Source organism: Anabrus simplex, chromosome 1, assembly GCF_040414725.1.
Source record: "Anabrus simplex isolate iqAnaSimp1 chromosome 1, ASM4041472v1, whole genome shotgun sequence".
NCBI classification, from domain to species: domain Eukaryota; kingdom Metazoa; phylum Arthropoda; class Insecta; order Orthoptera; family Tettigoniidae; genus Anabrus; species Anabrus simplex.
The window spans coordinates 1,170,770,904-1,170,784,618 of NC_090265.1; the positions used below are offsets into that span (position 1 = coordinate 1,170,770,904).

General features: G+C 36.5%; 1 protein-coding gene across 2 annotated transcripts in view; it reads right to left on the reverse strand.

Annotated features, from left to right (window-relative positions):
* eIF2gamma (eukaryotic translation initiation factor 2 subunit gamma) overlaps positions 1–13,715 on the reverse strand; it is a 426,482-nt gene that overhangs the window by 141,964 nt on the left and 270,803 nt on the right. For both annotated transcript variants that reach the window (XM_067137496.2, XM_068225434.1), the window contains exon 5: positions 13,236–13,394. In XM_067137496.2, the coding sequence (XP_066993597.1) occupies positions 13,236–13,394 (159 nt within the window). The remainder of the gene's footprint in view (positions 1–13,235; positions 13,395–13,715) is intronic.

Consider the following 13,715-nt stretch of genomic DNA (forward strand, 5'->3'; position numbering starts at 1 on the left):
ATTACGAAATCCACGTGAGCGAACCCGCGGGTAACAGCTAGTCAAGTAATAAATTAAAATTCACCAGATTTGCCTCCAAATGGCTCTTAAAATCTGTCACTATCTTTGAAATTCGGTCACTAAGGAAAAATAAAGACTTCATATCTAGCGACTAGTCTCTAGAATCGACTAGACTGATGTGAATGAACACGAACATAGCACACAAGAACGAGAGATTGACAATCGATGTATGCGTCGCGATATACAGGTTTCAATAAACATCGCACATTCGCAAACGTTTCTCGTATTAATGAACGCCGATATTTCATTTGAATGCGGCCAAAGAGTGAAGGACTTCTGGCCACTGGCGTACAAAGCTGAAATGACGGGATCTGAATGTTTAAAGTTCACCAAAAAATAAGCTAAATTTGGGAGAAATAATAGAACAATCGGGAGGCAGAAAAAACTGTCGAATGCAGGAGTCTCCTGCCAAAATCGGGAAAGTTGGCAGGTATGCATAATATTTTACAAAAATGTTCATATTTCGTGAAAATCTCCACATTGCTTCATATTTTGTAAGATTTTCACAAGTAGTCTCATGGTTCTAAGTCCACCAACAGGAAAGGAAAATAGAATATTGTAATAACAATAATTACCCCTCAAACCAGGATTTAAATTTCCCTTGCCCGACCCTACTGGTGGTAATTTAAATGTCCAAGCAGCAGCTATGTTACAGTACTACAAATAAACATTTATATCTCAACAATGTTTGCACATAAATAACTCAAATTTTGAGATGATACACATTACCAATAGACAATTCATTAAAAAAAAGGTAAGAAAGATATTGCTCATCTAAAAGTTGGCTTCCGTGTGATAAATTTAGAAACACCCATCTACACAGAGCCCAAGGCTGCATTCCTTGCACCAGAATGGAGTGTCCTTTCATTTTCCGCTTTTTTTTTTCCATGCATACCACACGCATTAAACATTCTTCTCAGTGGGAGGAAGCCTTCCTATGAAATATCAAGCTGTAAGTCTCTGTGGAGGAGGTGTTTCATAAGGTCTACCAGGTTTATGGAAAACTGAAGCCTTTCAATGGATTTAAATGAGTTCCTGTATGAACTAAATTGTAATCGAGGTGATTGATCTCTTTCATATTCTGGGATCCACTGTTGATGATAAGGGAATTGTGAATTGCTGTGTTCAATAATCACCTGAAAAGTTTTCGGTACCATTTTATGCAATGCTTCCTATCTATGAGGTAGGGATGCTCTTTGATATCGACACACCCCATTGATTATATTACATTTCCTTGCCCCGTTTCTCAGGCGTTTTCACTGAAGCATTGTGAAATATGGAAATGAAAGAAACCTGTTTCTGTCAAGCCATTTCAGAACCATAACACCCTGCAAATGATAAGCTGAAAGTTCACCTTTCTTTGTGTTGTTTTATTTCCTTTAGAATGTCTTTCTTGTTGAGCCTAAGGGTGCCAGCTATGTTGACACTATTCCTTTTCGATGTAAGACACAAATCTGGAGAATTATAATAATTGTCCAACCAATCAATAAATGAAAAAAGGTTTCACCTAATCGATACTTTCTCATTTATTGATTGGATTACATTATCGATACGGGAATGAAGTGGATAGTTTGTAATTGTTCATCCAGTCAGTGTGTCCAATACCAAAGAGAGGTTCTAGTATTTTTATTACTAGTTTTGTTGTCTTCTGTGTTTCAGTGGACATCAGATCAGTTTGTATATCTGTTGTGACACTGGTGTATATAATGAATTGCCATGAGTACCTCGTGCGTGATTCACAGACCTCATAGGACTTTATCCCAAATTTGGCACCCCTTAGAGGAATGTACATTTTGATCCTTAGTCTACCCTTCCATAAAGTCAGTGATACATCTAAGCTAATATCTTCATTCATGTTATACAGTATATTTCGTTTAGGTGCGTGCTGATTGGATTTATCTCATTAACCTCCATAGTATTCAAGAAGAGCATTTCCAACAAAATGTAAAAGTATATTTATCAGTTCAAACCTGTCCTGTGTCATTACAATGTAGAATATAAGTGTATCAAGAATAGGAATTTTACTCAAATATGATTTTATGGAAGACTTCTGAATAATTCACATGAGCATCTATAATCCAAAATAAACATACAGTTCATCACAATCCAAGTTTTTCCAGCCATGAACTTCGGATCGCAGTGTCAGGTCATCCTTCTTTGAATTCAAGAACTCATTGGCATAGCAAGTTGTCTTGTCAGCAACTGTATGCAATATCTCATTATCGAAAAACAGTTTGAATAATTCTGCAACACACTGTACCTGGTTTACAATTCCACATTTTCCAGTAAATGCAATTTTTTGTGGGGTGTTATGAATCATCCACTTTATACCATTCCCAGTGTTCTTGTGTTCGTTGACGCTTCACTGGCAATACACTTCCACTTTCATGATCACAATTGTCATTGTTTACACTTTCATCGTTTTCATGGTTACTTTCTGGCACAAAATCTTCATTGCTTTCATCATTGTCAAATTCACTACCGCTATCAAACACTGTAATATCACTATCACCTGGTTCATCTAAATATTCTACAATTTGTTCAGATGTAAGATTAAACGACATACTTGGACCCGCCAGAATTTCACTTCAAACAACAACTGTCGGATACGTTAAACCAAGACGTACTTCATCACAAAGGTACAGTTCTAGGCCAAAAAACAAAAAAACACATGAAGGGAAATAATCAAGTCTCAAGGTTCCATGTGTGACATAGTACAAAGAAATGTCAAGAGATGGCAGAGCTAGACTGTTCTGGAACAAGTGATGCGCTTGGCATGACAGCCACAAGCTTCTAGCTTGAATGATTAAAAAACTACTAACTAGTGTTTTATGTCGTTCACTCACTGTAAATAGAATAGTTAACACTTTCTGCATTGACTTAAATTCAATAAAAAATTTAAAATAATATTATTTTGATCTATTGTATTTCATAATATTATTAAATAAATGTTCATAGTTTCATATTCATACTAAATAAATTTCATATTTTTGCAAAATTGTCTTTACATTTTCCCCGTCTTTAGTTATGACTAGCTGATGTACCCGTGCTTCGCTACGGGATTCTCAGAAAGACTGATTTTCTGGTTTTCCTAACTGAAGTAAACAAAGGCCATTACAAAAACATCAATAGGTACTGTAAGTAGCGATTAAAAGCAATGTTATCATATAAAATACTCGACCAAATGAAAACCTGCACATTTTCTCACTTTTAACAAACAGTACTACGGTTAAAAGGAGAACAGTAAAACTTTGATTTTCACCTATTCAATACGGAAAAAATGAGGACAGTCTGTTGCAGTACTACGGTGCTGATCTAACAGTCCAAAGTTCCAGAGCTGGAATGACCAGACCGCAGACAGCCGTGAACACTCCTCTGCCATAATCCACTTAAATATGCACACTGAACATTCCAATCAGTGCCTCAGAGTAGGGATTGAATAGCTCGAATGCTATGATAAACCAGTGTGTTACGTACCAGTAGTATCAGAAAATTTATAAAACAGAGGAATGGCATGCTAAAGAAGAAAGTTATCTAACTCCCTAGTTACTTGTCGCCAATATTCAAGCAGGCTGTTACACTCGGCACAACTGGGCAAGTTGGCTGTGTGATTAGGGGCGCGCAGCTGTGAGCCTGCATCCGGTGGGTTTGAACCCCACTGTCGGCAGACCTGAAAATGGTATTCCGTGGTTTGCCAGTTTCACATCAGGCAAATTCTGGGACTACAATTAAGGCCAAGCCCTTTCCTATCCCATCGTCGCCATAAAACCTATCTGTGTCGGTGCGACGTAAGGTAAATTTTACAAAAATACTCGGTACATAGCAGTAATCCTATATATTGTAGATGAGTGGCGACGAAAGACACAAAGTCCACCACAACAAACAATGGTCAATGTAATGTTATTGTTGATTAGTTTTATGAGCTGTATTGTAGGCCTTAACCTTTAGTTTTGATTCAACTCTGTGATATTAGGGCGTCTTATAAAATTATTTATAGCATAGACTGTATTTCCTTATTCTCCGACTTCACATACTGATTTTCATTAAATTCTATTTACCCATGTTCTCTTCACATTTTTTTTTTGCTAGGGGCTTTACGTCGCACCGACACAGATAGGTCTTATGGCGACGATGGGATAGGAAAGGCCTAGGAGTTGGAAGGAAGCGGCCGTGGCCTTAATTAAGGTACAGCCCCAGCATTTGCCTGGTGTGAAAATGGGAAACCATGGAAAACCATCTTCAGGACTGCCGATAGTGGGATTCGAACCTACTATCTCCCGGATGCAAGCTCACAGCCGCGTGCCTCTATGCGCACGGCCAACTCGCCCGGTTCTCTTCACTTGGCGCTGATATGGACTTCGTAACAAAAATCAAAATTCATGAATATCTCTATGATCATAGCCGGTACGTTAACAATGCATAAGATATAAATTATCGGATATTTAAAACTGTCTAACTTTAGTTATGTAGGCCTAGTGTTTATCGATACGACAACCAATAACATAAATATTTAAGAATTACATTTTAGGCCTTCCCCTAAACTACCATTTCAATCAGCGTGAATAAAATAAATTATGGCCTAGATTATAGCGACTTATTTCTCGACTTTTCATACCGATTTTTATTAAGATAGGACCACTAATAACAAATAGTTGCGAATTTAATTTTAGGTTTTCCCCTAAACTACCATTTTTCTCAGTGTGAATACAATTATTTATGACCTAGATTGTAGTGACTTATTCCACGACTTTCCGTACCGATTTTTGTTAAGATACGGCTATTAATAACAAATATTTGAGGATTAAATTTTAGGCCTTCCCCTAAACTACCATTTCACTCAGCTTGAGTATAATTATTTATGGCCTAGATTATAGCGACTTATTCCCCAACTTCGTATACCGATTTTCAATAAGATATGGCCACTGATAACTTAAATATTTGAGAATTGAATTTCAGGCCTTCCCCTAAGCTACCATTTCAGTCAGCATGAATAAAATTATTTATGGCCTAGATTGTAGCGACATACTACCCGACTTTGTATACCGATTCTCATTAAAGTCTCTTCAGTTGTTTTCTCGTGATGCGTGTACATACATACAAACAGACAGACAGAAATTACGGAAAACTAAAAAGTGTATTTCCTTGTTACTGTGGGCACGACTGATAGAGAAATACCATCCTTTTTAAATTATGAGCAATGTACAGACAAAACTCTTATTTTATATATATATATATAAACTTCAAATAGCAAGTTATATGCAAAGTAAAACCTACTAATAATGTATAGGCTGTGAAAAAGTTTGATGTTTCTGATGACATAGTGGAAAGACAAAGTAAAGTTTAGGAATGTCAGCACATGAAGAGAAGCATTCAGAGCATCAACGACAGGAAAATTGAACAAAAGTAAGAGGCTTGTTACTGGATTCATGAGAAACAAAAGCAGGGTCATCCATATAAGTTATGAAGTAAATGAAGGCACTGGAGGAGGCATGCAAGTTAAAAATTCTGGTAACTGAATTTAAGGCAAGCCTGGGGAGGTGTACTGGAGTTTTAAAACATAACATTTGTCTGCTGAATAACGCAAGAAATATGCATATCGTATAAAATAAATACATCCTCATTTCAGCGATCACTTGCTTGGTTAAGCCTGTGAACATTTTGGCACCAGGAAGTAACTCAATGTTATTAGCTCACGGCACTAGACGGCAATCCCATGAATTTCGGTCTGGCACTTAACGTGTTATACCGAGTTACTTCTTGAACTTTACTGCCAATATCCACCGTCTTTTGAAATCAATTTTGCTAGATCGTGATAGAAAGCTCTGTATTACAGTATCCACAAACAGTAAGCACTTAGTTCTGCTGGAATGTTATGACCAGGGAGCGGATTTTTATGTAATCACATATTCTTTTGCATAAGTTTTAACGCAAGTTACAAAGTTCATTATTGCTATTGTGCATCCCCAGGTGTAAAAACTTAATCTTATTTCACATAAAAACACATATTTTCACATTTAGAAAAGTAAATACATATTTTAAGAAAATCTATAATGAGCACCTAAATCGGGAATATTTGTTAATCAATAAAATTTAAAATGCTTCTGTGTTATAAAATAATGCTAATATTTTCATTTTACGATTATGGTATTGTTTTTAACAGTGCATTTAACAACATGTACCTGAATGTTTCGGCTATTTATAGACTTCCCTCCAGAAGTTCTAAAACTTGCTGGTCACTAGCTACGTCGTTACATTTAGATAGCAATTTGATTTGCTGCACAAGATGTTTCCTTGCATGATGTCATTCCAACTCGCTTTTATGAGTCAGCCCGCTCGTTATAGAATGTCAGCAAAAGGCAATCATGGAGAGATAAGGTGGTGGGTAATACCGTTATGACATGGGAGACTGGGAAGAATATTGCCCCACCATTTGGTAGTGGAATTTCATCACTCCTAAGAGTAAGGTTAGCTGTTCGGGTCCATATATCATTCCTGTGGTGGTGTGATTTTGTATGGATTTCTAAGAAATATTTCCTTCAGTGTCTGCTGCTATTCTTTTTACTGAAACAGTGATTCACCGTAAATGCGTGTGTCATAACCTGCAAAATAATGCCAAAAGAGAAGTTGAGGACAAGGTCGCGTCTTCAAGAATATGAACTGAAATTTAAAAGCATTTTCACTACCGATGGAAAAGTATTATTTTGCCAACCGTGTGGTAAAACAGTAAGTACAGATCAATGTTCTCAAGTAACCCAGCATTTGTCATGAAAGAAGCATACTTCGGCTGCTTTGCGTATGCATTCGCGACAATTACTAATAGCTGAACCAGCTACTTCAAATGCAGACCCATCTAAATATTCCCAGTATTATTTAGATGTGTGCAGAGCATTTGTTTGCGCCGACATTCCTCTTAGCAAAATAAATAATCCAGGACTGAGAAATTTCCTAACAAAGTACAGTACATTAATTTTCAGCCTCCAGACGAATCCACATTAAGGAAAAACTATCTTCTGAAATGTTACGAAGAAACTTGAATTCGGGCAGTATGTGATAGCGAAAAACTGTGGGTGAGCACTGACGAAACCACTTATTCAAGTGGCAGAAAAGCAGGAAATGTTGTAGTTTTGAAGAAAAACTGCTTGTGAACATTCTTACTTGCTAGTGTGTAAAGAAATGCTGGCTCCAAACCATGTCACTGTAGCTAGGTTATTCAATGAAGCCATGCATTTACTATGGAAAAAAGGTATAAAATAAGACCATGTATTGCCTTTCCTTACTGATAGTGCAGCTTACATGAAAAAGACACCGAAGGCGTTTCTGTGAGCTTTCCGAAAATGATACACGTAACTTGCGTTGTTCATGCTCTACACAGGTTATGTGAAACTGGGCGGGCTCAGTATCCTCAAGTGGATAAATTAGTGTCTAATAGCAAAAAAGTCTTCGTAAAAGCACCCTCAAGAATCAATCTGTTTAAAGAGAAAAACCCAGATCTTGCGCTTCCTCCTCTGTCTATTGTTACGCGGTGAGGCACCTGACATAGCGCTGTGGTATACTATGCAGACAATTTAAAAAGTTTTTCATCCATTGTGAATGCACTACATAAAAACGACTCATCGTCAATTGAGATTCGTCAAGAGATACTGAAAGACAGCTCTTTGAAAAATGATTTGGCATTTATATCTGCCAATCTAAGCTTCTTGTGTAAAACTATAGACATACTTGAAAAATCCTCTAACCTGTTGTCCGAAACAGTGAAGGAAGTGCGCTCTGTTGAAAATGAATTAGATTCACTCCCGGATTCACAGCTACAGGGACCGTTAAAGGTCAAATATCAAAATTTGTTCAGGAAAAACAGAGGATTTCAAACAATGTGCCAAATTTCTAATGTATTAAAGAGTGCGCATGTTGGCGAAATTGATGGCGTTAGTGTTGGTGACATTCCTCTCTTTAACTATGCACATCTGACTTACTGTGATGTGGAGCGATCGTTTTCGCAGTATAAGGCGTTCTTTAGAGATTTTTAATTTTTTAATTTTGTGTGGTTATTTCTAACCGAGTGCAGCCCTTGTAAGGCAGACCCTCCGATGAGGGTGGGCAGCATCTGCCATGTGTAGGTAACTGTGTGTTATTGTGGTGGAGGATAGTGTTATGTGGGGTGTGTGAGTTGCAGGGATGTTGGGGACAACACAATCACCCAGCCCCCGAGACACTGGAATTAACCAATTAAAGTTAAAATCCCCGACCCGGCCGGGAATCGAACCCGGGACCCTCCGAACCGAAGGCCAGTATGCTGACCATTCAGCCAACGAGTAGGACTTCTTTAGAAATAATTGGCATGCATTTGTTGATGGACAATTTGGAGATGACCTTTGTTGTTCACTGCAATTCTGAGACTACTTCTAGCAACTAATATTCCAGCGTGTGATGGGTGAATACGAATTGGTACCATTTTTTCAAAGATGATAGGTTGCTCTTGCCATATAAAAAAGAAAAAGAACATTCATAATATTTACTCTGGCATATCAAAAATTAATATACCATACTGCACATTTCCATACACAGATACCAATTTGCCTTAAGGAGCACGTTTGGTAGCACCATATTCTAATACAAAATGTTATACTTATTTACTTCTTGAGTACGAGTAGTTATGTGATATTTAAAGGAAAATAATTTTTATTTGTTATCGCATATTTTAAAGTTTTTCAGCATATAAAAAATAAATATATTTCACATTTTCAGCACATAAAAATCTGCTCCATAGTAATGACATTAAAAAATAATCTAAAGACAGCGCTTATGGTCAATTGTTGATGAACATGAATCTATGTAGTTCTTGTAGTATCCACCCACAGCAGCACATCACTATACGCACAGAGCCTCTAGCTATATCTGATGATCTTCTGCTAGCCTCGTCATTTTGCTACATGAACCACATGCCAGTTCACCGAAGGAGTTCCTAATGTATGACATCTTTGGTCATCCCCTGGGTCTCTGTCCCACCTTTAGTGATTGTTTGGAGAAGAGAGTCATGTCTCAGTTCGTGTCCAATGAACTTTGTTTTCCTCTTTATCGCATTTAATAAATATTGACCCTCCTTTAAGTTTTTTTAAACAAGACGATTCGTTTTTTATCAATCCAACTTGTTTTTGTAATTCTTCTCCCAAACCACATTTCTGCGGCCTTAAGTTTTGTTTCTTCCCGTTTCCCTAATGTCCAGATTTCGCATCCATACAATAGTACACTTCAAACAAAGGTCTTGAGAAATGATTTTTCTGGTTTCCAAACTGAGATGGTTGTTTACGAATAAGATTTTTCTTATTTTGGAAGGCTTGTTTTGATACCACTATTCTTTCTTTTTTTTTGGGGAGGGGGTGTATCCAAAAGGGACATGTTATCAGAGGTAATTATATAATTATTATATAATTATTTAATTTTAAGATTTTTCTAGCTGTAGGCTTCTTTTTGTCTACTATCATGAATTTTGTTTTCTATATATTTATCATTAGTTTAAATTTTTTAAGAATTTGTTGAATGTTCTTAGCATTTTTCTCACACTCTTTTCAGAATTAGGCAAGATAGAAATATTATCTGCGAAGCGGATACTGTGCACCTGAATACCATTAAAATTCACCCCTTTAGGGGCCCTTTCATTCTCTAACCGCATTTTCTATGAGGAGGTTAAAGTGCTATGGAACAGTGGGCAGCCTTGTCATACTCTTCACCTAATTTTTGCTTCTCTTGTAGTACCATTAATATTAACTTCCCTGGTTCGATCTTTATATAGATTCAGAATAAGGCACCTGTCTTTTCAGTCAAGTTCCACATTCCCCATTACTTGAAAAAGCAATTTTCACAACATTATTGAAGGCCTTTTCCAAGTCAATAAATGTTACATAAGTTTTCCTGTTGACTTCTAACCTCCTTTACAAAATTTGACGTACTGCTAATATAGACTCCCTAGTTCTTTTTTGAGTTCTAAAGCCGTATTGATCGTTGTCCAATTGTTGTTCTATTTTTCTTCTAATCCTGTCTTTAATGATGATAACCAAAATCTTAGAAACGTGAGAAAGAATCACTGATGTCCTATAATTCGAACAACCGCATGCATTTCCTTTTTTGGGGAGTGTATTCTTCTGCTTCTAACAAAATCAGTTGGTATGGTTCCTTATTCACAGCATTCATTAATCACTTCGTACAAACAGTTTTTTATGGTACCATCACAGTATTTTAAGAGTTCTGCTGGAATGGCATCCACACCAGTGGCTATGTTCTGTTTCAGTTTAGAGACTGCTGCATCAAACTTTGCTGTATTGATGGGCTGTCCTCTGTCGACTTCTTGAAGTGATTCCACATCTTCCAAATATTCTTCAATATTGACAATATCTTTTCCATCATGTACATCTTCAAGATATTCTTTCCATCGGCCACTTATATTTTTGATTTAAAGAGCAGTTTTCCATCTTTATATTTTACCAGTATTTTTTCTTGTAGCCCAGAAATTTTATCTTAAAGTAAGCTTTATCAGAATACCCCTTCTTCAAGTCATTTTCTATTTATCCACATACTTCTTTTATGTAGTTGTCTTTCACTAGCCAGCATTTCATTGTTATCAAATTTCTTAATTATTTGTATTGTTCAAATTGTATTTTCCTTTCTTCAATGAGCTCCAGAATTTCTGAGGTCATCGATGGTTTTCTTGGTTCTAATTTTGTTCTACCAAGGACTTCTGTGGCAGTTATCTCTAAGACACTTTTCATATTATCCTGTCCCAAGTTACCTGTCTTCGTTTTTGTAGCATCCTTGAATGTTTCTAACACATCAGAATCTTGAAGTTTATTTAGGTACCACTTCTTCTGTCTAAGTGTTTGGAACTTCTTGAATCTGACATCACATTTAGCTGCAACAAGAGTGTGACCACTGTCGATTTCAGCACCTGAGTAACTATGACTGTATTTCACTTGATTTCTGTACCTCTGTTTAACCACTACATAGTCAATCTGGTGTCTTCTTTTATCTCCAGGGCATTTCAAGTGTAATGTTTTCTTCTGGGAACCTCAAAACATGTGTCTGATATAACCAACTGGTCTTTCTTCTTTCTTGATTCGTGTCAGAAGTATCAACTTTACTTACAGATATTTAACAAAAACCAACAAGACATCTATATTCCTACTATACAAATATACAAGTCTATTATACAATCACAGATAGAGCAACAATATTCGAGAGCTAGATGATGCAGTATTGGGCGACGTCAATATAACCAACTGGTACTGCTCACAAAATTTTAAAAGTCTTTTGCCTCTTGAATCCCCCTCCCCCCCCAATAGACCAAATTGACCACTGTATTTAACATTTTCGTTTGAACCTACAGAAGCATTAAATTCACCCATCAAAATAACATTGGTATTCTTGTCCACAATTTCAGTTCTTCGATATGCTCATACATCCCTTCTACATCATCACCCTTACTGTTGGTAGTGGGGAAATACATTTGTATTAAGACCAAGTCTACTGGTCTGGCATTTACTTTCAGCATTAGGATGCTGTCGTTGATATGATAAGTGTTCTCAATAATGTGGACCCATTAACCTCTCAATAAGATTGCCACTCCACTATTTCAGGTTCTATTGTTGCCACTATGAATTATTCTAAAGTCCTCAGATCTGAGTCACCATTGCCAGTCCATCTTGTCTCACATACACCTAGGACATCTAATCTGTTCATCACTTAAGTTTTTAGCTCCTCCACTCTTCCCAGTTTGAGTAATGTTTTTACATTCCATGTGCTAATAAATAATTTTTTATTTTTCTTGCGAGGATTTTGCGGGATGTCAACCGGAGAGACAATGTATTGCAGATCCAAAATCAAACCAGACTTAGTGATAAAATTTTCACCTAAAATGAATGGACATGATAAATCTTTAGAAATGAATATAGGTACTTTCCATGTAAAATCACAAGCTCATATTTTCCCCTTGAGAGTACTCAGGATGTTCAGGACATTGGAAATAGCTGTTTTCCTGTAGTGTGTACAATTCCTGGCACTTCTTGCATATTGGATTCAAAACGGGAGATTTTGAACAACTTCCCACACATGTTGGCATCGTCAAGTCTTATTGTAAAAAAAATGACAAAGTTTCAACAATAATGAAAACCTTTTCTCACTCATCATTTTGTTGAAGAATGGTATCGAGATGGAATCCCTGCAACTAAAGTACAGTTCATAAGTAGGCTTCTTTATTATTCCTTGAAAAATGAGAAGGGATAGGTATAACTTTATCTCAACAACGAACAGGAACGTTTCTAGTGAAGCATCATCATGTGGGGTATGAATCGAATACACCATTAACTAAACAACTGCAGAATCAGAAGAGGAGGAGGAAGTTGATGGTAGGAGAATTCATGTGATCATGCAAAGTGATAAAAGTGCTCGCATCCCTTGGAGAGCAGTTTAATTTGAATTTTTGGTCTGATATCTTATGTTTTCCGTATACTGTCTAGAAGCCAATCTCGTCACCATAAGACTCGCTGATATAAGCGAAACAACTGTTCATGCAGGAACAGCGAGACTGCTGGTAACACCAGCCAGAAGGAAGTACAAACAACAGTTTAAGGTATTGTGAAACTGTGCAGATTAACTGTACTTCAAGTAAGAAGATGCAAATCAACCAGAAGAGTTTGATTTAACATAAATGCCAATAGCTTCTTTTATTTTTGATTCCATAGTTCCTTAAATTGTAATTATGTATCAACAGCAAATCTTACAACCACTGATTTAAAGTTTAAGAATAAAAGTTAGTTTTTTTTTTTTTCCCCCAATGTAGCAATGCAATTATTTCAGAAAGTAAAGTCCAAGTAATGCCCATTTCAAGGTGGGAAGCAAACCTCCACATCCTTTTCCAAAACCTATCCATGGTATGCTTGCCAAGCAAGTTGATGACTTGCACCATTGAGAAAATTAGAATCATAGTCGATGCAATTGTTACTTCTGTTAGTAGCTGGCGCCCATCACCAATTAAAGTATTCAAAGTTTTTATTTTTATATGCTGAAATCAGTATAACCACAGAGAGTCTGTTCTATGGTAATCACAAGGTTTACACTTTTCAAATATATATAGGTATTTATTCACTTAATTTTACTATCAAGATTAACAAACATAAAGATTCACTGACCTTGCACAAATTTAAGTATCTGCTCATACTGTTCCTTGGCTTGGCCTTCCTTAACAAGATCAATTTTATTCTGAAGAATGAGGATGTGCTTCAACTTCATGATCTCAATAGCAGCCAAATGTTCAGAGGTTTGGGGTTGAGGACACGATTCATTTCCAGCTGAAACAAGAACATTCATCTTCAGCATTCAAATTTTTATTTCTAAGGAAGGAGATGCAACCCTTACAACAAAGGAGACCATTATAACTAAACAATTTCAATATTATTGATTTTACATCCCACAAATTACTTCTACGATTGCCGAATATACTTTCCCAACAAAGTGAAACCTCATTAGTGAGTTTCTCATTAACACGTTTTCCCGCTTAGCACATCAGAAATTCAAAGTCTCGATTCTCATTGTATTAAATCTACATAAAAGTACCTCACTTATCGTGTAACGAATTTTTGCTATTACTGCTTAGTACGATCACATTTTTC